This window comes from Callospermophilus lateralis, chromosome 19 (genome assembly GCF_048772815.1).
Source record: "Callospermophilus lateralis isolate mCalLat2 chromosome 19, mCalLat2.hap1, whole genome shotgun sequence".
In the NCBI taxonomy this organism is placed as follows: domain Eukaryota; kingdom Metazoa; phylum Chordata; class Mammalia; order Rodentia; family Sciuridae; genus Callospermophilus; species Callospermophilus lateralis.
Window position 1 is genome coordinate 27,502,389 of NC_135323.1, and position 23,273 is coordinate 27,525,661.

At 53.1% G+C, this 23,273-nt stretch overlaps 1 protein-coding gene across 5 annotated transcripts in view; it reads left to right on the plus strand.

The window, feature by feature from the left end:
- The first annotated feature begins 239 nt into the window (after positions 1-239).
- Mlxipl (MLX interacting protein like) overlaps positions 240-23,273 on the plus strand; it is a 33,546-nt gene continuing 10,512 nt past the window's right edge. For 3 of the 5 annotated variants that reach the window (XM_076840626.2, XM_076840628.2, XM_076840627.2), the window contains exons 1-2: positions 15,835-16,172; positions 20,144-20,250. In XM_076840626.2, the coding sequence (XP_076696741.1) occupies positions 15,886-16,172; positions 20,144-20,250 (394 nt within the window). In that variant the 5' untranslated portion in view covers positions 15,835-15,885. Of the gene's footprint in view, positions 397-15,834; positions 16,173-20,143; positions 20,251-23,273 lie in introns of those variants that run through there. The other 2 variants (XM_076840630.2, XM_076840629.2) reach the window with 2 other exon arrangements.

Genomic DNA, 23,273 nt, shown 5'->3' on the forward strand with positions numbered 1-23,273 from the left:
CCCCCGGGGAGGAGGGTTAAAGGTGAGCGGGCACGAGCTGGCGGCAGACGGGGATTGGCAGGCGCCGGAGCCCACGGCCTGGGCCAGGGCTGCCCCACAGGCTTGCAGCCGGCGGAGCGGCTGCCACCCACGTGCTAAAGAGAGAAGGAGGCACCGGATCAAGGGGCAAAGGACACGCCGGAGCGGGGAGGGCGGGGACCGGCAGTGCCCCGTCCACACCCGCGGGTAAAAGCCGGGTCGGCGGCGCAGCGCACGGAGCCCTCTGCCGCCCGCGCGGGGAAGGCGCTGGAGCGGCCGCCGCAGCATCCCTCGCACCCGCCGAGACCCGGGGAAGAGGGGTCCGGGCCGGTGCCACCTGCAGATCGCGGAGTCCAGGGAGCGCGCGGCGGCGATCAGGTGAGTGCCAGCGTCTCCCCAGCAGAGTCAGATCCTGTCCCGCACCTGCCACCGTGCAGGGCACTTCGGTGGCTCGGCGGGCGGGGGCACCGTCGTGTGTCCCCCTCCCTCCGCTCGGCGCCCACGGAGGAGGCCAGCTCCTACTCCCGGGAGGACGCTGGATCAAGAATCCGGAGTTCACGTTGGTCCTTCCAGGAGCAGAGAGAGAGGGTCAGGGGCTCGGTTCCTGGATGCCTCCTGGGTCCCAGGGGCTGTACTAGGGTTGGATAGTGACCTGGGGGTGCTGTTCTTGGAGCTGACTGTGGGCCCAGGGAGGCAAAAGGAAGGGCCAGATGTCAGGATGGGGCATGTGGGTTCCTGGCCACCAAGGTCTACAGACAGGTAGGAGGGTTGAATGGTCAGGCCTGGAAAGGCCAGGGCTTCCTTCCGGCTCCCAACAACCCTTGTGCCTCCTGAGGCCACCTGGTGGGGAAGGGGCAGGTGTGGTCAGGCTGGGCTGGTATGGAAGCGCTGGGTTCTTGTCTGTGCCAGGCTATGTGACCCCAAGGTCACATGGGGAAGCACTCTGCTGGCCTTCTCTGGGCCTGCCTCTTTCTCTGTGACGTGCAAGGCTTGCCCCTGGGCCACTCATGTGCAGATGGGGACACCAGGGTGCTGTGGAAGACAGGGCAGCCCACTCCAGCAGGGAGTCCTTCTGGTGTGGATATCACACAGCTAAGCCTGGGGATCTCACCAGGCTGCCATCTTGCCCAAGGACTTTGCCTATTCTCAGCAGCTGGCCTCTCCCATCTCCAGCCCAGGCTCCTAGGTCCACAGGGAAGCTCAAGTGGGGATCCAGGAACCTCAAACCCACCCCAAGGAGGCCCAGATCCTCAACCTCAGGTCAGGGAAGCTTCCAGAAGCGGAGGGAGTTTCCTGCTACAGAGATCTGAGCTGTGGCCACCAGAATGTCCTCCTCTTGAGAAAATGACCCTCTGGTGTTCCCCTAAACCTCCCTGAGAATACAGTCTACCCCAGGCCAAGACTCAGCTTACAGCCCAGGTCAGGGCCTATTTTGGGAACTGTGTGGAGGGTAGCTGAGAACCAGGGTCAGGTACTCGTCCGTAGTCTTGGAATCCTGTGACTAAAATCCTCAGACCACTCTCCTGTGGTGTGTGCAGGAGAGTGAGGTGGAGGGCAGGTGTCACTATGTAGCAAACTGCAGAGCAGAACAGGAGGGGCCGTGCCCTCGAAGCTCCCATGGACCACCCCTGCCCAGCCACTCCACTCCCTTGGGACAGCCCCCTCCCCGGGTTCCCCTGGGGCTGCCCAGGGTTTGGTGCTGGTTCTGTGTTGGTTCAAGGCAGGCTTGGGGATGCCGGAGGCTGGGAGGGTCCTTCCCAACATGGCTCAGGGAGTGACCCTGGTCAGGGCCAAAGAAGGGGTTTGGGCTCCTGCACAAAGCATCCTGGGGGCTGCCTAGGGCTCAGGACATCTCTTCCAACTGGGGGAGGGCAGATCTGAAGCTGGTCTGGCAGTGTTTCCTTCTTCCTGATAATTTGAGAGGGAAGATATTATCTTCCCTTTATGGATGAGGAAGCAGAGGTCTAGAGAGGTCAGAGCACTGGCTCAAGGTCACACAGCCTAGAAGTGGCAGAGCTGGGATTCAAACCCAGGCCGCCTGATTCCAAACCTCTGTCTTCTCCCAAGGCTGCCTCTGACTTACTCCCCAGGTGACCTTGGCCAGCCTGTCCTCTTTCTGGGGCTCACTCTGCTCAGCAGTAACTTCAGGGTGGAGTAGCTGTGGGCATGTGCATGGTGGGCTGTGTTGGCTACCCCTTGGTCTCTGAGACCAGCTCGTGAGCGTCCGTCCGCATGGTCTGCACCCACACATCAATCTCCCTCCCATCCTCCACGCACTTGAGACTCAGGCAAGGTAGCCCCCGCTTGCCTTTCCTCTTGGAGGTTGGCTAAGCCCCCCTAAAAGAAGGGAACCCCATCAGGGCAAGAAGTAACAGAGTATTCCCAGGACAGGTCCTGGCCCTGATAAATAGGGGACACACCTCCTTGACTGACTCCGAGATACGTAGAGACAGTCATGTCTGCCTTGCCCTGGAAATCCCCAGGCCTCCTTCTGCATGGCTCTGCAGGTCATACCAGCTCTGGTCCCACACTTAGTCCCAACAGTCATGTGACTCTGGGTGAGAGAGCTGCCCCCCAAGGGTCCCCTTTCCCATCATCCCAGGCCTAGGACCAGTATAGGACCAGCTATCCAGCAAGGGGAGGCCGGGGGTTCTGGGCGGAGGAAAAGCTATCACCTGCCTGGCCAGCTTGAGAAAACTTCTGTCCCTGCGTCCCCTGGGGAAGGTGGCCTCCTCATCTTCTGTGTTCTACAGCACTTTATTTTTATCTTCACTTATTTATGTATTTATTTTGGTACTGGGGACTGAACCCAGGGGTGTTTTACCACCAAGCGACATCCCCAGCTCTTTTTATTTTTATTTTTTATTTGAGACAGGGTCTCCCTAAGTTGTGGAGGACTTGCTAATTTGCTGAGGCTGGCCTTGAACTTGATAGCCTCCTGCCTCAGCCTCCGGAGTCAGTGGGATTACAGGTGTGCACCACTGCACCCGGCCAGCATCTTTTTGTTTGTTTGTTTGTTTGTTTGTTTTGTTTTAACGTACTTGGAGATGTTGGTGAGGCAAGAAGAGCTGCTGGGGCTGGAGACGAAGAGGGAAGAAGGAAGGAAACCCACAGAGATCAGGAATCACTGGCCCAGATTTCATTTGTAACGACTGCATTTAGTACATGTGACATCACAGAGCCAGAAAGAACATCGTAGAGATGAGAATTTTAACACTCAGAGCTCACTGTACCTTTCCTCCCTCCTACAGAGGAACCAAGGTCACATGGCATGGCACTGGTGGCCACCGCAGTCCAGGTCCTGTACCCCACACTCCTGGGCAGGGGGCCTTGAGGGAGGGACATTGTCTTGTGTGTTGCCGTCTGAACGCCATCCCCCCAGGTCCGGGATGTGGACAGTCTCGACGGTCATTCCACCCCCACGAGACACCTCCTTTACTCCTGGCAGCTGTGGGCAGACCACACCCTGGCACCCCGGGGAGCACAGAAGTGCCATCCAGGTCCAAAGAACGAGGCTGCACTGCTGGGCACTCCTGTCCAGGGGCCTCTGTTTCCTCATCTAGAAAACGGGCCATGGCCTCTGGGGCCTGCTCTGCGTCTCCTGGATCCCTGTCTCTCTGTCTCTGTCTCTCTCTCTTCCTTTGGTTCCAATCCCAAAGCTGGGGGACAGGACACCCTGCTTGGTCTCTGAGGTCAAGTGCTGCATGGTCCGAGCCCCAGTTTCTCCCTCTGAGAACCCTGAGTCTGTCGCCTTTGCCCCCTTCTGCTGGGTGGCCAGGCTGACTTTCCCAAGAATCTGTCAGCCCTTCACTGTCCACATGCCAGCTGCCCCCTCCCTAAATAGTATTTATCTGCCCTTGAGCTCTGTCTCAGGTGGGCTTCCTTGATGTGTGATATTGGCAAGGGGATCCCAAAGGGACAGGTCAGCCTTTGCTTTCTCCCAGCAGCCCCATGGAAGGGCACATTTGGGCTCTGCTATCAGCTGCATTCAGGTCCAAATCAGACCTGTGCTACTTACTCATTAACTATACGACCCATGAGTGTCCTCATATCTAACAGGTACCAGAGAGACAAGTAAATAAACATACAAACAGTTCCCAGAGCCTAACTGTATACAATGGGGACACTCCATGCTGTGTGACAGGGGGTTAGGTGGATTGATTACACTGATAACCGATAGACAGCACATGGCAGCCCACGGGAATGCCTGGTAGGGGGACAATGGGAAATGTAGTCTGGCTCTTTGTCTCTGGTTCTTTGGAATCACCAGAGTGGTGATGGGTGTGTGCTAATGTCAGTGGCCTGAAGTTCCTAGATAGTTTCAGGATGAATCCAGTCTTACCTCTGGGGAAGGCAGAGGGACTGGAGGTTGAGTTCAATCCCTGTATAAGTCAGCTTTTTGTTACTATAACAAAATACCCAAGGCAGCTTAACTTTATAAAGAAAAGAGGTTTTGCCGGTTGTGATGGCACTCCCTCTATTCCCAGCTACTATGGAGGCTGAGACAGAAGGAGCTCAAGTTTGAGCACAACCTGGGCAACTTAGTGAGACCCTGTCTCAAAATAAAAAGATCTGGGGATAGGATGTAGCTCAGTGGTAGACACTTGCCTACATGTGCAAGGCCCTGGATTCAATCCCCCAACACCATTTTTTTTTTTTTTGAGTTTTGGAGATTCAAAGGAATGACACTCACATTGCCTCAGTCTGGTGATGGGCTTTCTGCTGGCAGGGTCCCGAGGTGGTACACAGCACCATACGGCAAGACACAGGGACCACCCGTGCCTGTGTCTGTGTGTCTGGTCTTTGTCCCTCTTACAAAGCCACTAGGAATCAGCCATGGGGGCTGCACCCTAATGGCCTCATCTAACCCTAGTCACTTCCAAAGACCCTGCTTCTAAACACCATGGTTGGATCAAGTTCCCACCTTCTTCACATCATTAACACATGACTTTGGGGACTAAGTTCCTACATGAATTCAGGGTCTAGGGGACAAATCACACCTAAGCTGTCAATCACCAGTGGCCAATGGTGCAATCTATCACCCCTTCACCTCCATAAGATCCCCTAAGCACAGGGTTAGGGAGCTCCCGTGCTGGAGACCCCCAGAGAGGACACAGAGGGTCTGAACAATGCTCCACCCTCTGCCCACACATCTTTTCCGTGTGGCCGGTCCCGAGTTCCATCCTCTACAATAAACTGGTAAATGTAAGTAAAGTGCTCGACTGAGTTCTGTAAGAAATAGAGCAGATTACCAGTACCCAGGAGGGGGTCAGAAGTACCAGTGACATTCTAGGCTTGGGACTGGCATTTGGAGCTAGGGCAGCCACGTGGACTGAGCCCTTTACCTGTGGGGTCTGATGCTAACTCAAGAATTGAGTTGAATTGCAGGACACCCAGCTGACTTCCTTCTGACGTGTGTGGTGTCAGAAGTGTGACTCAAGAGGCTGAGGCAGGAGGATGGTAGGTTCGAGGCCAGCCTCAGCAACTTTGCAAAACCTTAAGCAACTTAGTGAGACCCTCTCTCAAAGTAAAAAGTAAAAAGGGCTGGGGATGCGGCTCAATGATCGAGTGCCCCTGGGTTCAACCCTGGTACCACACACACACACACATACACACACAAAAGTGGATTAAAATCATTCATGGTACACAGTGGCCACTGACATCTTTGCAGACTGACAGACGTGGCATAATGGCTTGTCTTGGTCAAACAGCCACTTCAGGTTCACCCCTTCTCCTGTGTGGCCATGACGCTGGGAGCTCACTGTCCCCGTCCTCCCGCCCACCCTGGGCTCCTCAGAATGAGGATGTGACTGGCACACAGACCCCAAATTCAAAAGCAATACCTAAGAATTAGACAACATCGTCATTTGTAGAAATTTACAAAGAGAATGTCTGTGTGACTCGTCGTCCCACCCAGGTGTCACCAGGTACCTATATTTTTTTTTGGTGGGGGTCCACACTTTTTTTTTGGTGGGGGGAGGAACCAGGCATTGAAGTCAGGGGCACTCGACCACTGAGCCACATCCCCAGCCCTATTTTGTAGTTTATTTAGAGACAGGGTCTTGCCAAGTTGCTCAGGCTGGCTTTGAACTCCTGATCCTCCTGCCTCAGCCTCCAGATTTGCTGGGATTACAGGCGCTTTTCATTCTCTTTCTTTTTTTCTTTTTTTTTTGGTATTGGGATTGAAGTCAAGGGTGCTCTACCACTGAGCCACATCCCCAGCCCTTTTTATTTTTTATTTTGAGACAAAGTCACACTAAGTTGCTGAGGCCGGCCTCTAACTTACGATCTTCCTGCCTCAGCCTTCTGAGTTGCTGCTGGGATGATAGACACGCACCACTGTGCCTGGCTCTTTTATTTTTTATTTGTTTTGATTAGTTATAAATGACAGTTGAATGCATTTTGACACATCAAACATAAATGGAGTATAACTTCTCTTTCTTCTGGCTGTACATAATATAGAGTACATCAGTCATGTAATCATATAGGGTAATTTTTTAATTTTTTTGTTCCTGATGGAACCCAGGTCTGTCACATCCTAGGCAAGTGCTCTACCACTGATTTCACCCCAGCCTTGGCATGGGGTCTTAAGGCTGCCCAGGAAGCCACCAAAGTGCTGCAGAAGGGAAAGTTCTTGGCAAATAACTGCCCATCATGCCACATACCACTGTTTTCCCCCTCCAGGGGGCCTTGCACACCATCCACCCCAACGCCCTATCTTCTCTACTATTTAGCCTTATTAGTCAAAAAGTGTAGGAGTCAGCGTGGTGCCTGCCTACAGTCCCAGTGACTCAGGAGACTGAGGCAGGAGGATCACAAGTCAGAGGCCAGCCTCAGCATCTTAATGAGACCCTAAGCAACTTAGTGAGACCCCCAAAATAAAAAGGGCTGGAGGGCTGGGGGTGTGGCTCAAGCGATAGCCCACTCGCCTGGCACGCGTCTGGCCCGGATTTGATCCTCAGCACCACATACAAACAAAGATGTTGTGTTCGCCGAAAACTGAAAAATAAATATTAAAATTTTCTCTCTCTCTCTCTCTCTCTCTCTCAAAAAAGGGGGGGAGGGATGGGGCTGGGGATGTAGCTCAGTGGCCAAGCACCCCTCCATTCAATGAGACCCTAAGCAACTTAGTGAGACCCTCAAAATAAAAAGCGCTTTTCCTTTATGGTGACAAAGGGCAAGGAAAATCCCTGCCTGTCTACACCGCCCAGGGGACGGGGAAGAGAATGCTTCTGACAGTGCTGTGGTTCCGCCAGGGCCAGGCTGGGGAGCTGCTGTTTCCTGGGGAGCTTTGGGTGGGGTGTTGTGGCCTTGCTGGTGCGGGGAGAAGGATCCCGGGAGAGGAAAGGAAGGAGAGGGACTGAGGGGACCTGGGCCTGAAGTTACTCTGGTTCTTCTAGAACCTTCTGGGAAACCCAGGCAGCTGCCCTCCTCAGGTCTTCCCGGCCTCCTCAGTGTCCTTGGCACCAGGCCAGGCTCTGCACCGTCCTGCCTGCCCAGGGGTCTCTGTGCTTCCTTCCTCCCTACCTCGAATCCCTGGCCTGGTTTGGGAGCTCATGGGGCGCTGTCTGGTGTCTGATGTGGAGCAGCCCTGGGTTCCCCTCAGCCCCGCCAGATGGTGGGAACCGTCCCGTAGGTGGGGACCATCGTCCTCACCCCACTCACAGGGAAGTGAGATAAGGCTAAGAGGCCGCATGGCACAGGAGTGGGGGTGCATGGCACGGTGTGATGGGTGCTTCTCAAACTCCCCAGGGGAGAGAGACCCTTTTCATTTTTTTTCCCCTTTTGCTGGATGGAAGGATGGAACCCAGCACCTCGCGCGCGCCAGGCCAGTGGCGTGCCTCTGACCTGCTCCCCAGCCTCCCTCTTTCAGTTGTACTTTCTGGGGAGGCTCAGGGGCGGGGCAGTGGCTGCCTGACCACGCCCTCAGGGCTGGGTGGGCGTGGCGAAGATGCCCACCGCTGCACCCTGTGGCTCTCAGCGTCGCCTCTGATCCAGCCTCGCCCTCTCAGGTGCTCCTACCCCCTGCAGTCTGGTCCCCACCTGGTCTTGGGAGACCCCCCACGCACATTTTCTTCTAAAGAGACTTCCCAGACCGCCCCCTCCCCAGGCTGCTAATTGTCCTTCCACCCTCTGAACTTCCTCAGTCCCCCTGGCACGGTCTCTGCCCCTCTCTGGTCACAGCTGGGCAAGCTAAGCAGCAAGGAGACAAGAGTCAGAGCACCAGCATCTGGGCTCCCCCACTTCCACCCCAGCTTACCAGAGGGCTGACATCACCATGGGTGCCCGACCAGCGCGAGTGGGGATTTGGGTGGGGGGTGGATGACGAAATGAAAGGTCAGGTACATGAACCCGGGGAAGGATAGATGGGTGTAGATGGCAGGGGATGGATGAATGGCTGGGCAGAAGAGATGGGTGGGTGGGTGGGTGGATGGATGGACTGGTTATAAGTGGATCGAGGTGGAGGAAAAGGCAGATGGGTGAACAGAATGATCATTAGGGGATGGATGGATGGAAAGGTAAAGGACCCCAAGGTCGCACAACTGGACAGATGGACAGATTGACAGACAGATAGCTGAATGCCCCCTTGATGTCTAGCCTGCTGTACTTCTTTCCCTCCTGTCCATTCTTCAATCTCAGGGCACAAAGATGCGTGGTTCTCAGTCAGGACTACAGGTAGTCTTCATAAGACCTTTTTTTGACTTGGTATCTTCATAATTTAAAAATGTGTGAATAGTTGGGCGTGATGTCAGACATCTGTAATCCCAGCGGCTGGGGAGGCTGAGCCAGGAGGACCGAAAGTTCAAAGCCAGCCTCTTCAATTTAGCAAGGCCCTGAGCAATTCAGGGAGAACCTGTCTCTAAATAAAATAATAATAAAAGGGCTGAGGATGTGGCTCAGTGGTTAAGCCTCCCTGGATTCAATCCCTCTTACACCCCCCCCAAAAAAAAGTATGAACACTGTGATTGCCATTTGTACATCACTACACATAAACAGAGTGCTGAGACTCATATTTGGGTGGAGAGTATCCAGGGACTGAACTCAGAGACACTTGACCACTGAGCCACATCCCCAACCCTATTTTGTATTTTATTTAGAGACAGAGTCTCACTGAGTTGCTTAGTGCCTCACTGTTGCTGAGGCTGGCTTTGAACTGATGATCCTCCTGCCTCAGCCTCCTGAGCTGCTGGGATGATGGGCGTGCACCACCATTGCCCAACTGAGACTCATATTTTTTAACAGAACAAATTGGATGGTTCTGTTATGAAAAGTAATCCCTCTGGCTCCCTTATTTAATTTTATTTTTCTTGTGGTACTGGGGATGGAACCTCAGGGTGCTGTAAAACTGAGCTACATCCTCAGCCCTTTTTAATTTTTATTTTGAGGCAGGGTCCCCTGAGTTGCTGAGATGACAGGTGTGCACCCCTATGCCCAGCTGAACATCCTGACTTTAGTCCTATTTAACAATCTTTCCTTCAGGATTCGTTCATCTGCTTTACAGATGTAGAGACTGAGATCCAGCAAGGAAGTGGCTTCCCAACTTGGCACCCATTGGAGACACAGCTAAAAGTCCTCTTTCTCCTTATTTGCCCTCCACGAGGTGCTTCCTTGACTCATGAATAACATTCCCCTTCCTCTCGGCCAAGTCACCATCTCCCTCCTCTCTGCCTGGAGATGCCAACCCACCCCAGCCAAAGCATTCTTTTTGTTGTTGCTGTTCTTTTTACTTGGACATGAAAGTAGAGATTATTTTGACATATCACACTTACATGGAGTATAACATCCCATTCTTGCGGTTGTACATGAAGAGGGATTTCACCGGTCGTGTGTTCATAGATGAACATAGGAAAGTGATGTCTGATTCATTCTACGGTCTTTCTTATTCCCAACCCTCCTCCCTTCCCTTCATTCCCCTTTGTCTAATCCAACCAACTTCCGTCCTTCCCTCTCCCTGTTGTGAGCTAGTTTCCACCAGAGAGAACAATCAACCTTTGTTATTTCACTTAGCATGATAGTCTCCAGCTCTATCCATTTATTGGCAAGTCATAAAGTCATTCTTTTTTATGGCTGAGTAATATTCCATGGCGTATGTATACGACATTTTCTTTATCCATGCATCTGTTGAAGGGCATCTAGGTTGGTTCCATAGCTTAACTATTGTGGATTGAGCTGCTATAAACATTGATGTGGCTGCATTACTATAGTATGTTGATTTTTAAGTCCTTTGGGTATAAATCAAGGAGTGGGATAACTGAGTCAAACGGTGGTTCCATTCCAAATTTTCTGAGGAATCTCCATACTGCTTTCCAGACTGGTTGCACCAATTTGCAGTCCCATCAGCAATGTGTGAGTGTTTCCCCCCACATCCTTGCCAACATTTATTGTTACTTGTATTCTTGATAGTTGCCATTCTGACTGGAGTGAGATGGAATCTCAGTGTGGTTTTAATTTGAGTTTTTAAAAATATTTGTTGACCCTTCATATTTCTTCTGTGAAGTGTCTGTTTAGTTCCTTTGCCTATTTATTGATTGAGTTATTTGGTTTTGTTGGTGTTAAGTTTTTTGAGTTCTTTATATGTCCTGGAGATTAATGCTGTATCTGAGGTGCAGATGGCAAAGATTTGCCCCCATTCTGTGCAGCCAAAACATTCTTTAGTGGAACCTTCTGCAGACCCAGCCTGGCAGAAGGAGCTGGGGTGCCAGGGTGAAGAGGCAGAGGTCATGTTCCTGATGTTGAGGTGCTCCCACTGGTGAGGAGACCACCGAATCTCAGACTGCCAGACAGGCACACAGGAGCAAGGGCCGGGAAGGAGGGGGACAGGCTGGGCCCTGGACCCACACCAGGACAGGAGCAGAGGTGGCCGTAGCTAAGGGAAACAATCCATTGAATACCCGTCATGCCACCAGCAGCTTGTGAAGGTGATTCAGGAAATAGATGGGTTGATATTGTGTGTGTGTGTGGGGGGGGGGTTGCATGCCCACGTGCACGCACGAAAACATGATTTCTTTTCTAAAACCACCTTTAAGTCTAAATACATGTAAAAAACATATCCAGATCAATGAATGTACCCAGAGAACCACCCATGTTTATCACAAACTCAGATAAACAAAATGTTAGCAGCCCCCCCAAAAGGCTTGGTCACCCCAAAGCTCAACGCAACCCAACACTGCAGAGCTCTGTATGAATGCGGGCTTTGGAGCTTCATATAAAGGAAATCAACAGCACGTGGCTTTCATCTCACGCTTCTCTTGCTCAACACATTGTGAGTGAGACGCCCCCGGGTGGCGGCATTTCCTTCTAGAGCACAGAGTGGCTGTGCAGCGGGGCATTGATCTGCGCGTCTATGGACAGACATCTGGGTTGTTTGCAGCTTTGGGCTGATAGGAACAGGGCTGGAGGCTAAGACAGGAGGATAGCAAGTTGGAGGCCAGCCTGGGTAATTTAGCAAGACCTTATCTCAATATAAAATAAAAAGAGCTGGGAATGTAGCTCAGTAGTGGAGCAGCCCTGGGTTCAATCTCTAGTACAAAAACTAAGGAAGTGCTACCTTAAATAGTCCTGTGCGTGTTATTGGTGTCTTTTAGTGGACGTGTGCACATATTTCTGTGGAACTGCTGGGTCATAAGGTAGATAGATGTTCGTCCCTAGGGGTTATTGCCAAATATTTTCCAAAGTGGTTGTGCCAAGTTATACAGGCAATAGTAGTAGATGAAGTTCTGCTCACATCCTCCTCTTCCTTTTTTTTTTTTTTTGAGACAGGGTCTCACTATGTTCCCCAGGCTGGTCTAGAATTCGTGGCCTCAGGCAATCCTCCTGCCTCAGCCTCCCGAATAGCTGGGACTGCAGGCAAGTCTTTAATTTGAGAAAATGAGTTCTTGAATAAGGAGCTGGCATCAGATTGCCTGCCTTTGGGTCCTAGCCATCTCCTTAACATGTGACCTCCAGGGCTGGGGGTGTAGCTCAGTGGTAGAGCACTTGCTTGTCTGAGCCCCTGGGTTCTATCCCTGCACCCAGAAGCAAACAAAACATGCCACCTTTAGCAAAGCCTGCTTCCTGATTTACAAAATGGGTTAAAAGTCATGAGGTGTGCCAGGAGAGGTGGCACTGTGATCCCAGCTACTGAGAGGCTGAGGCAGGAGGATCACAAGTTCAAGGCCACCCTGGGCAACTTAGCAAGACCCTGTCTGAAAATAAACAATAAAAAGAGAGGGGACATAGCTCGATGGTAAAGCACCCCATTATTCAATCCTCAGTATCCCCCACCCTCAAAAAAAAGAAAGAGAGAGAAGAAAAGTCATGTGGCTTTTGTGATGATTCTCAATATCTCTTAGTAAGTGCTCCATAAATGTTAGTTATTTATCACCAGTTTTACTACAAACCTCTGGAACACTTTACCTCTTCCAGCCTCAGTTTCCCTGCCATAAAATGGGTGTGAAAATACCCACATATGCACACAGTTCAGAATCATGTGTAAAAGTGCTTAAATTTTTTTTTTGAAATATAACTTCTTATTCTCTCCCCCCCTGCTTTTTTTTTTTTTTTTTTTTGCACTGGGGATTGAGCCCAGGGACTCTTTACCACTGAGCTATACATTCCAATTCTTTTTATTTATTTTATTTGTTTGTTTATTTATTTTGGTACTAGGGATTAAACCCAGGGGACCTTAACCACTGAGCCACATCCCCAGCCCATATATATATATATATATATATATATATATATATATATATATATTATTTAGAGACAGGGTCTTGCCAAGTTGCTTAGGGCCTCGCTAAGTTGCTGAAGCTGTCTTTGAACTTGCGATCCTCCTGCCTCAGCCTCCCCAGACTCTGGGACTACAGGCGTGCACCACCACACCCAGATAATTTTTTTTTTCTTTAGATAGGGCTGGAATAACCACATGTTGTGGCACAAGCCTATAATCCTCAGGAGGTTGAGGCAGGAGGATTGAGAGTTCAAAGCCAGCCTCAGCAATTTAGTGAGGCCCTAAGCAATTCAGTGAGACCCTGTCCCTTGATAAAATATTTTTTAAGGCTGAGGATGTGGCTCAGTGGTTAAGTGCCTCTGGGTTCAATCCTTGGTACAAAAAAAAATTAATTTTGAGACAGGGTCTTGTTGTCAAGGCTGGCCTCAAAGTTGTGATCCTCCTGCCTCAGCCTCCTAAATTGCTGGGATTACAATTGTGGACCACCACATCCAGCTGAGATATAATTTACAAAATATAAAATTCACCCCTTTTCAGTGGTTCAGTCTGGAAAGAAACCCCTAGCCCATTAGCCATCAGGCCCCCCTCCCTGGCCCCAACCCTCAGCAATTGCTAACTTGTTTTCTATTTCTATGGATATTTAAAGTGCCAACTTATTGCTTTTCTAAAGTTTTTTACTTTTGCAAAAGCAAAAATTAAATACTAACATCACTGCTTGTCTCTAAAGCAAAGCCAAGTTGTTGGTAAATTAACGTATTTAGACATCCCCCCAAACTGTGTTTGACATGATTCCCAAAAGTATGTGTATTGGACACACATAAGATGCACTTAATACATGTGTGTGTGTGTGTGTGTGTGTGTGTACAGATAGATAAGATACATGGGCGAGTAGATAGATGGATAGATGAAAGGATGGGATAGATACAGGATGGTCCAGGCGCAGTGTCACATGCCTGTAATCCCAGCAGGAGGCAGGAAGATTGCTGGTTTGAGGTCAGACTGGGCAATTTAGCAAGATCCTGTCTCAAAATAAAAAGTAGTAAAAAGCGCTGGGGATGTAGCTCAGTGATAAAACATCCCTGGGTTCAATCCTCCCTCCTGAGAAAAAAAGAGAGAAGGATAGGCTGGATGCGGTGGTGCACACCTGAAATCCCAGTGGCTCAGGAGGCTGAGGCAGGAGGATCATGAGTTCAAAGCCAAGCTCAGCAATTTATCAAGACCCTGTCTCCAAAAAAAGGGGGAGGCTAGGGATGTGGCTCAGTGGTTAAACACCCCAAGGTTCAATCCCCAGTTAACCCCTTCACAAAAAAGAGAGAAGGATGAATGGATGGATGGATGGATGGATGGACAGAGCACACCTAGCAGATGGCTGCAGTTTACACTCATTCGTTCAACAAATACCCGTGTGCACTTGGGAAAATGGGCCATAGAGAGAAGCAGGATGTGATTCTTGCTTCCAAAGAATTTGCCATCTAGTGGGAAAGAGAAACCCGTGCACCCCTCGCTGTGAATGCAGAACAGAAGGAAATTAGACTTGGATGGAGTGGTACAAGGGTTGGGGGAGACTTCGATTTTTACCTGGAGAACCCACAGAAGAGGTGGGAGGTGGTACTTCAAGGATGTATCCTGATGGGAAGGCAGTGTGGGGGAGGAATACTGAGAGCCAAGGCTGGGAGGCAGGGACACATGGTGTCAAGCAGGTCCACTGGGAACAGCCGGCTCTTCACACCCCAGTCAGGGCTTGTCTTGCACCTCCATGGACGGTAAACCAGAATTGTTTTCTGAGAGGCCATGGGTAGAAGGGGTCAGATGGGAAAGGCAGTGAGAGGGGAGTCAGGCTAGCTGTGCTGCCATCTGGGCAGGGCCACCCTAAACCAACTGTGACTTGTCAGAATTTGTGGACATTCTCACATTTATTGTGTACTATGGTATTGTTCTGTTTTGAATTTCATAGGCAGAACGTGTCTTTTCAGTATGAGACCTCCCAAGGTGTCATCAGGCCCTGCAAAGGGTAAAAAGAAGTGCAGAGGGCTCTTGATTGGCAGTTAATGATCGGGGAAGGGAAGGGAAGGGCGAGGGAGGGAACTCACCCATAATCCTTCCACTCCACTCAAACCCAGCTCAGGGGAAAGTCTCTGAAACTGAAGGAGGACAACCCTGAGATTTACTGCTGGGGACAGGAAGCCAGGGAGGAATGCTGAGGGGGAGCCGGGGACACTGATAGCAAAGACTTTGAACTTTGAAGCAAGGGTCAAGTTGCCAGATCCTAAGAAATGGCTGAATTCAGTGTCCTCATTATACAGGTGGAGTGACCAGGGAGACAGATTGGCCCAAGGTCATTCATGGAATTAGTGGCAGAGCAAGGATTATTTTGGGTCTCTGCTTGAGCTAAGGCCCCTGAGTTGGGAGCACAGGGAAGGGAGAAAAAGGAGGTCCTACTTCCTACCCCCACCCCCATGCTCCAGTAAGATGACACATGTGAATGCTCCCACCGGGTTTCTATCCTCCGAAGCAGGAACAAAAGCTGGACCTCAGCGTCAGTGAGAGGAGGGGATGCTTCTGCGCTGAGTGCTTCCTGGGGGATGTCCAGGGGACGGTGGCCAAGGCTCCCCTTACCCACCACTGGTAATGGTCCTGCTGAGCCTCTCAGGACTCACAACCAGGGAACCCCGAAGTATGCCAATCATAGATGTGAATCTTTCAGCTGTTGGAGGGCCGTGAGAGGTCAGGAGCCAAGAGATCAGGGAGGTCGGGTAGATGGACAGTAGTTAGGTGGGGGGAGAAGCCACCCGGAAGCACGAAACCAGGCACTGAGGTGTGATGATGGACTTTTCTGAGAACCCTTTTGGGAGAAGTAGGGGCGGTTCCATGAGGACTCCAAGTGGTCAAATCAGAAGGGAGGGACAGAGGGGAGGTCGGGACAGACCCCCTCAACGAGGGGATCCCGGGACTCACACCTGGGACGTCGATGGCGCCAATATAAGCCCCGCCCGGTCCGCTCCCTTCCCCTCCCCCTCCCCCCTCCCCCCCGGGGCTCAGAGGCTCCGCCCCCTCGAACGGCCTATCGTGAGAAAGGGCGGGGCTATGTTAATAAGGCCGGGCCGGCCACTTTGAGCGCTCGAGTGGCTCTGCCCAGCGCTGGCCAAGAGGCAGCGGCCATGGCGCTGGCAGGTCTGACCGCGGGCTTGCAGGTCCCGCGGGTCGACCCCAGCGCGGACTCGGACTCGGACACAGACTCGGAGGACCCGAGTCCCCGTCGCAGCGCGGGCGGTCTGCTCCGCTCGCAGGTCATCCACAGCGGGCACTTCATGGTGTCATCGCCGCATAGCGACTCGCTGACCCGGCGGCGCGACCAAGAGGGGCCGGTCGGGCTTTCCGACTTCGGGCCGCGCAGCATCGACCCCACACTCACCCGCCTCTTCGAGTGCTTGAGCCTGGCCTACAGGTGAGGGCGGCTCCGGAGCCCGACGGCCTCGACTCTCGGTGGCGGGACCGCGTGCTGGGGCCCTGGGCACCCCACGCGAGCCTGGTCCCCGGCTGCGCCGGGAGACTCCGGACCCAACCTGGGCTTCCCACTCCCCCAACCCTGAGTGTCCTCAGCCGCGACCCTGCCCACTGGCTTCGGACCGACCCGTACACTCCGCACCACGTCACCTCCTCCCCAAGCGCGAACCGCTTGTCCTCCGTAGGCCCCCACCAGGCCTCTCTCCCAGGTCGCAGCTCCTCGCCCCGCAGAGAAATGCCAGGCGTCCCTCGCGCTCCCAGGACCGTAGGCCCGCTTCACCTGGGCCATCCCACCCGATCAGATGTGGCCCTGGACGCCCTTCCCCAGCAGCCCATTGACCCCTCTGTTCCTGCACTGGTATTCCCAGTGCCCGTAGTCGTTCCAGTCCTTAGCCATCGCCCACTGAAACTGAACCAGTCTCTCATCCGCCTTCCCCCAATTGCCGGAACCCCATTTCGCGATCTGCTAGGTCAAGGGTGGAGGGAGGAGGGTGCTGGGGCGTGCGGAGAGGCTAGCCTTAAAAGTTCCCGGGGAGGCCCGGCAGGGGGTGCTGTAGGCCGCAGGGGCTGGTGCGGGGGAGGCCAGGGCTTGCAGACCCGGGTGGCCGCGGGCAGCAGAGCGCCTAAACAGTCTGGGATCCCTATTTAGCGCGGCACAGAACGCGCAGGCCGCACCCGGTTCCCTCTCCACACCCGTGTCCCAGAGGAGGGCGCGAACTGGGGTACTGGCTCAGTGCCCTGGAGCAAAGTTCTCTGCAACGGAGGGGCCAGGATAAATTATCAACCGAAAACAGTAGAGGAGAAAGGGGGATCGGCGGCCTTGATCTCTTCTCTGTGCAAATATTCCTCTTCCTCCGCGGCGCCTCCTCCCCTTGAGAGAAGCGCTGGCTACAGACCGGTACCTGCCGCCCCACAGGGAGCTGGAGCTGGGGTGCGGATTGCCAAGGAGTTTTGCCTACCCGGTGGCCACCGAGCCGCCCGACCCCATTGGCTGGAGGCAAAGTAACCTTGGCCCACAAGTTCTGGCCTCGGGCCCAGGTCATGTTGCAACCTGATCATCCAGGGCGCTAGACCGATGTGGAAAGTTCAAATTCCCGTCCCTTTCTGCCCTCCCCCATTTGGACATCACGAGTCTGCCCGGGACAAAACATCTGAGGTCCTAGGACACTGGATGCGCCCCCTTCTTCCCACGCTCCCCCAAGGGCCTTCATTTCCCACCCCTTACACCACAACAGCTCCACGTGAGCTGGGTAACCTCCGCCCCTCAGCCCAGGAAGGTTGGTAAGGTGAGGGGCAAATCGCCCCCTAAGAGGCTGGCTGGAGGTTGGTATAACCCTAGTTGGGGGCATTGGTGAAGAGAGCTGCTGGATTTTTTTCCCACCAAATGCACAGAATGTTAAATCTCCCTATCCTGTCCTGGGTGCCTGCCTGAGCACCGAGGATGGGGGTGGGTCAGCCGAGGAGACTTCCGGTTTCCCCATTGGGTATAGGAAAAAACTGGGACTCAGACTGGGACAGTGTTTGACCTGCAGTTACAGAGATCTCCTGGAGGAGCCAGAATTGCAGAAGCAGAGTGTCCCAGGGAAGCGGCCGGATGGAAAGGGACCAGCCAGGCAGGCAGGGGGTCCAGAAAGTGGTGGGAGAAACAGGCCAACTTGAGAAGAACAGCCTGCTGCCTTTCACCCTCCTCAGGGCAGTGTGGGCAGGGAGAGGACTTTTCTAGTAGCCTGTGTTCCCTGGTTTCGTGGGTGGAAGCCCCAGGGAGGCAAGTTGTGGAGACTCCAAGAAAGCACTAGTTCATGGTCAGAGCAGGGTAGCTAGGGAAAGAGTGGCCTCCAGAGGGTGGGGCAGCAAAAAGGACCCCTGTTGGGGCTACTTTCAAGGGAATTCCTCCATGTCGGGGGTGGGGTGCTGAACCAAGTTCTAAGACTCTCCCCATCCCATCCCTGAGATTCTGAGCTTCCCATTGGTCACGAGAAGCTCTTGAACCTTGTCCCAGGGCTTTTGCACCAGGCTGGGTCCCACCCCTCACATCCAACCAACGAAATGCTTTCCTCCCAGGCTTGGATGTTGCTTGGGCCACACACCTCAGCAGGGAGAAGGTGGAGGGCAGGCACTGGGTGATCACGTGGGGCTGGGAGGTTGCTGGGATACGGGCAGGGGTAACAAAGTCAGGAGTTCCCCCACCTGGGTGGACAAAACAAGCTGGCCCAGGAGGGGGCAGAGTCCCCCCACCCCCAGCCATGTCTTCTTACTGGACAGATGGTGTTTATCCAACTGCAGAACAGAGGGGGGCCAGCCATCAGGCTAGGGCACTGGCTATATCCTTTATTTGGGTAATGAGGCCTGTTATACTCTGGGGTGACAGTCTCCTCCCCCCAGCAGCCATCATTACCCCAAAGCAAACACAGGAGCTTGGAGACCAGAGAGGAGAGGAGACCCAATGATCCATGCACCTAAGGTGCCATAGAGAGAAGAGCTGAGGGGTCAGACTGTCACCTGACACCCCCAGGAGGATGGAGGGGCCCCTGGAAAGAGCTACCTGGCCTTCTACAAGGCTCGGTGTCTCCCCATCTGAGCGAGGGTTGCAGAAGGTGAGCCAGAGGGACTTGTATACAAACCTGGCTTGTAGACCCCAGGGAGGTCTATGGAACCCCACAGGGTTTAGTGTCCCAGAGCATCTTGACCTCCTGGGTCAGCTTGCTGGTGGTGATAGACTTGGCCTGTGTCCAGCAGGACCCTGAGTCAAACCATCACCTGCATAGAGCCTTTCGCCCTGCAGACTTGGTAGACCACTAACTGGCGTTAGGGTCAGAGTTAAAATGCCCTCTCTCCTATACCTTCCTGTGGGCCCTTGTGGCCCTAAGAAGGGCACACCATCCAGCTCAGTACACACTGCCAACCCAGGGCTGGAGATGGGCACCTAAAGGGCAGTGAGAAGCCCTCCTGGCTGCTCTGAGGCTGCCCCTTGGGAAGAGTCTTCCTCGCCATCCTGGCACACTACCCCATGCCCTTAGCCTCTCCTGGTCCAAAGGGGCTAGTGAGACCAAGAAAGTCTTTGCTGTATGAACTTAGGCATTCCCCTTTCCTTTCCTGTCCCTTGGGGTCATCTCTTACTCTTGTTAAATAAGAAATGGGCACCATGATGCACACCTGTAATCCCAGCGGCTTGGGAGGCTGGGGCAGGAGGATCACAAGTTCAAAGCCAGCCTCAGCAACTTAGTGAGACCCTGTCTCTAAATAAATAATAAAAAGGGCTGGGGATGTGGCTCAATTGATAAGAGTCTCTGGGTCCAATCCCCAGTACAAAAAAAAAAAAAAAAGAAAGAAAGAAAGAAAAGAAAAGAAAAAGCAAATGTGGCAGGCATCAAGGCATCATGACTCATGCCTGTAGTCCCAAGTACTCAGGAGGCTGAGGCAGGAGGATCTTAAGTTTGAGGCCAACCTCTGAAACTTAGAGAGATCCTGTCTGAAAATAAAAAATAAAAAGGGCTGGGAATGTAGCTCGGTGGCAAAGCACTTGCCTAGAATGTGCAAAGCCCTGGGCTCAATTCCTGCAAAAAAAAAAAAAAAAAAAAAGAAAAGAAAAGAAGGAAGAGGAAAAGAATTGGGCGACCCTCCCCAGCTGGTCCACAAAACAGATGCCTGTGAGGCCACCCAGGAGGACCCAGTTGTTCTTATCACCATGCTGATAAGCAAGGGTCAGCCTGGATGACAGGCTGGTGTCTGCGGCAACACGCATAGAGCCCAGTCTTTAAGGTCTGACTCAGGAGTTTCCGGCAGGTTAGATGCAGGGCTGGGAGAGCCAGTCACACATGCCTAGTGCATGGGAAGAGGCTGGAGCCAGTTCCTGCAGGAGTCCCGCACCTTTTCCATCCCCATCCCACCCTGACCCATCCTCTCCCCTGACAGCGGCAAGCTGGTGTCTCCCAAGTGGAAGAACTTCAAAGGCCTCAAGTTGCTCTGCCGAGACAAGATCCGCCTCAACAACGCCATCTGGAGAGCCTGGTATATCCAGTGTGAGTGGGCACCGTGGAATGGCCTGTCCCCAGCCAGAGGGCTCCACAGGGAAAGCCCCCAGGGGCCCTCAGAGCCAGCTCTGGCAGAGCGCTGTGGCATTTTGGGGAGCTCCCCCTGACTGGGATGTCTGAACTTCTGACTCCCAGAGGGTGCTGGGGAATGTGTCCCAGAGGGTGCTGACCACTGTGAAACCAGAGGGCACCCCTTGGAAGCACTAAGGTAGGCTAAGATTATGTTCAAGATTATGTTCAAGATTAAGTTCAAGGCCCATTCTGGATCCCACTAGTATAGTCAGGTGCTTTGAATGCGAGGCTAAAGAAGGGTATTAAACATCCTCTCTGCCAACTGCATCACTTTATGAATGGGGAAACGGAGGTCTTGCAGGGGTCTCCACCAGCTTTATTGAAGTCCTTACTGAATACCCAGCAGGTATTTGGTAGATGGGATCCAGAGAAGCCATATAGGCTGGTGGAAGTGACCCTGGCCTTAGAGTTCTCACCCTGTCTCTGCCCCTTGCTGGTTGTGTAACTTCAGGCAAGAGGCTTAACCTCTCTGAACCTGTTTATCTATAAAATAAGAGCACCAACCCCACCTTTCATGGTCGATTTGGAGACAATAGATATGAAGGTGCCTGGAATTAAGTTATATACCTGAAGAGGTCACGTTTATCCATTTAGGGACAGTCCCCTGTGCAGCAGGGCAGCATAGGCTGAGGATGGGATCAGTCAACTGAGTGTCAGGACCTTGTCCAGCTCAGTTAGGTCCTGCTGCAAGATCAAAGGCGGCTCTGAGCTGGGAACACACAGCCCAGGAGGGGCACACGCCATCTTCTGTACACTGGCTCTGTGGATCCCCTCCAAGCAGAGGGAGTGTCATTTTCTGGCTTTCCTTCATCTCTGTGCCAGGCACCTTCATAGAGCCTCTTAGTCAGGGCTTTCCAGCAACTCTGAGTGAGGGATGGTGCCCATTCTGTGGATGAGCCACTGAGGCTCAGAAAGGCAGAGACATGTTCAGGTTCACGGAGCTTAAAGACAGCTGGCAGCCGCGCAGCATCCTGCCCCCCCACTCCCACTGCTGGCTTCCAGTGCTCTCTGAGCACATGTAGGTCGCCCACCACAGGGGGCAGCTGGGCTGTGCAGGAAAGCAGGAGATCCAGGCCTTTGGGATGCTTTCTCTGGGTCTCTGCCATTTCTGAGAACTTGCATGACAGGTCCCGGCCAAAATGACCAAACCAGGAAGCTGATAAGCCAAGGGGAGTCAGTGTCTCCCCACCCAAAGTCCCCCTTACTCCCAAAGCTGAATGGGGCACAAACCATTTACTCTGCAGAAGTTTCTGATGACCGCTGAGTCATGATGCCCCCATCCCTGGGGTCCTCACCCAGACAGATCCTGATCTCCAGCTATGGTACAAGTTGCCAGAGGGACCCCAGGTTCTGCATGGCACAGAGCTGGATTTGAACCGAGTCCCAGCAGGCCCTGACTGTGTGTGTGGCCACAGGGAAATCGCCAACCTTCCAGATCCAAAACTTGCTCATCTGAAAAATGGGTATAATGACAGGTCCCACGCACCAGTTTGCTGTGTGATTTCAGTGAGACCATCTATACCTCCGCAGGGAGCCTGTACTCAGAGGGACTCCCTGGATATGAGTAGCTGGGTTTGATCATTATTATTGGATCATGGTGGCAGCATGTGTCAGGAACCCCCTCTTCCTCCAAAACCAAAGGTTTGAAGGTGGGCTGCAGAGGGGTGGAGGGCTGCCTGGCTCACCCGCCCCAGCGTCTCACCTTAGTCCCCAGTAGGGGAGGCCCTGCTGCCCCTCAGCAGCCTCCTGACCTCTGGGGTCCCTCCTTTCTGCCCCACCACTCGCTCTCCCATGCTTGAAGAGCCTCTTGGTTTCCTCGGAGCTCCCAGGGCACTTTGCACCTCTCCTGGGCAGGCGAGAAGGACTTTCCACTTGCACTATCTGTGCTGTGTTTATTTACTTCCTTATCTCTCCATGGAGCTGAGAGCGCCCTGATTCAACCATATATCCCTGTCCCAGCATCTGTCCCAGCAAAGGTGCAAAGGAACAAACTTATCAAACAAAGCCTTCCCCAGCCCCAGGAAGCCACACTGTCACAGCCCTTCTATCCAGAGCACAGGGTCTCCGGGCTAGGCAGGAGAGGCCACTCAACCCTGATTCTCTGGGGACCCTGGACATACATAACCTTTCCTGGTGGTCATGTTCTCATTTGGGAACTCGGGACAGATACTCTTCAAAGCCTTCCTTGCTCTAAGCCCCTGGGAGTCTATGCACCCAAGGTCCCTTGTTTCCTGTCCAAGCCAGGCTCAGGAGCCAGGACCAAGCCCTTCCTCCAGTCCAATGAGCGTCCACTATGCAGAATATCCTTGAGGGCAGGACTTTGTAAATGGTGCCAAAAGTCCTAATGAATGTCACACTCCAGCAGTCCCCGACTTCCCTGTCCATGTTTGTTCCAGAGAAAATTGGCTGAGGCAAGATAGGTCCTCATGAACTGGCCCCTCTTGAGGAGTTGGTGATCGTCGTCTTTGCAAGGGTCACCTTTGCTTTGTTTGGTTTGTTTTATTTTTGTAGTGCTGGGATGGACCCAAGGCATGCTAGGCCAGAGCTCTACCACTGAGCTACGTCCCAGCCCGATTCCCTCTAACAAAGGCCTGCTGGGTGCCACCCTGTCCCAGGGGAGGCAAACCCGCACAGGGTTGACAGGCAGGGTGGAGCATGGGAAGACATGGCCATGGGGGCTTGGGGAAGGAGGGGCTGCCCCCATGGGTGGGCAGAGGAGGAATGGGCATTCCTGGTAGTCTGTGGGCTATGTGCCTCCGAGGTGGGGCTTATGAAGGAGATGGGAAGGGGGAGAAGCAGGTGGGCCCCAGAGTCGAGGAAGTCCAGGTGAGACCAGGGCATGACTGAGAGAGAGGAGAGGGAGGGAAGGGACGGTGGAAGAAATGTCACAGGTCCTGTGGAACTGATGTGGTCTATCCACACATTAGACTGGACTGCTG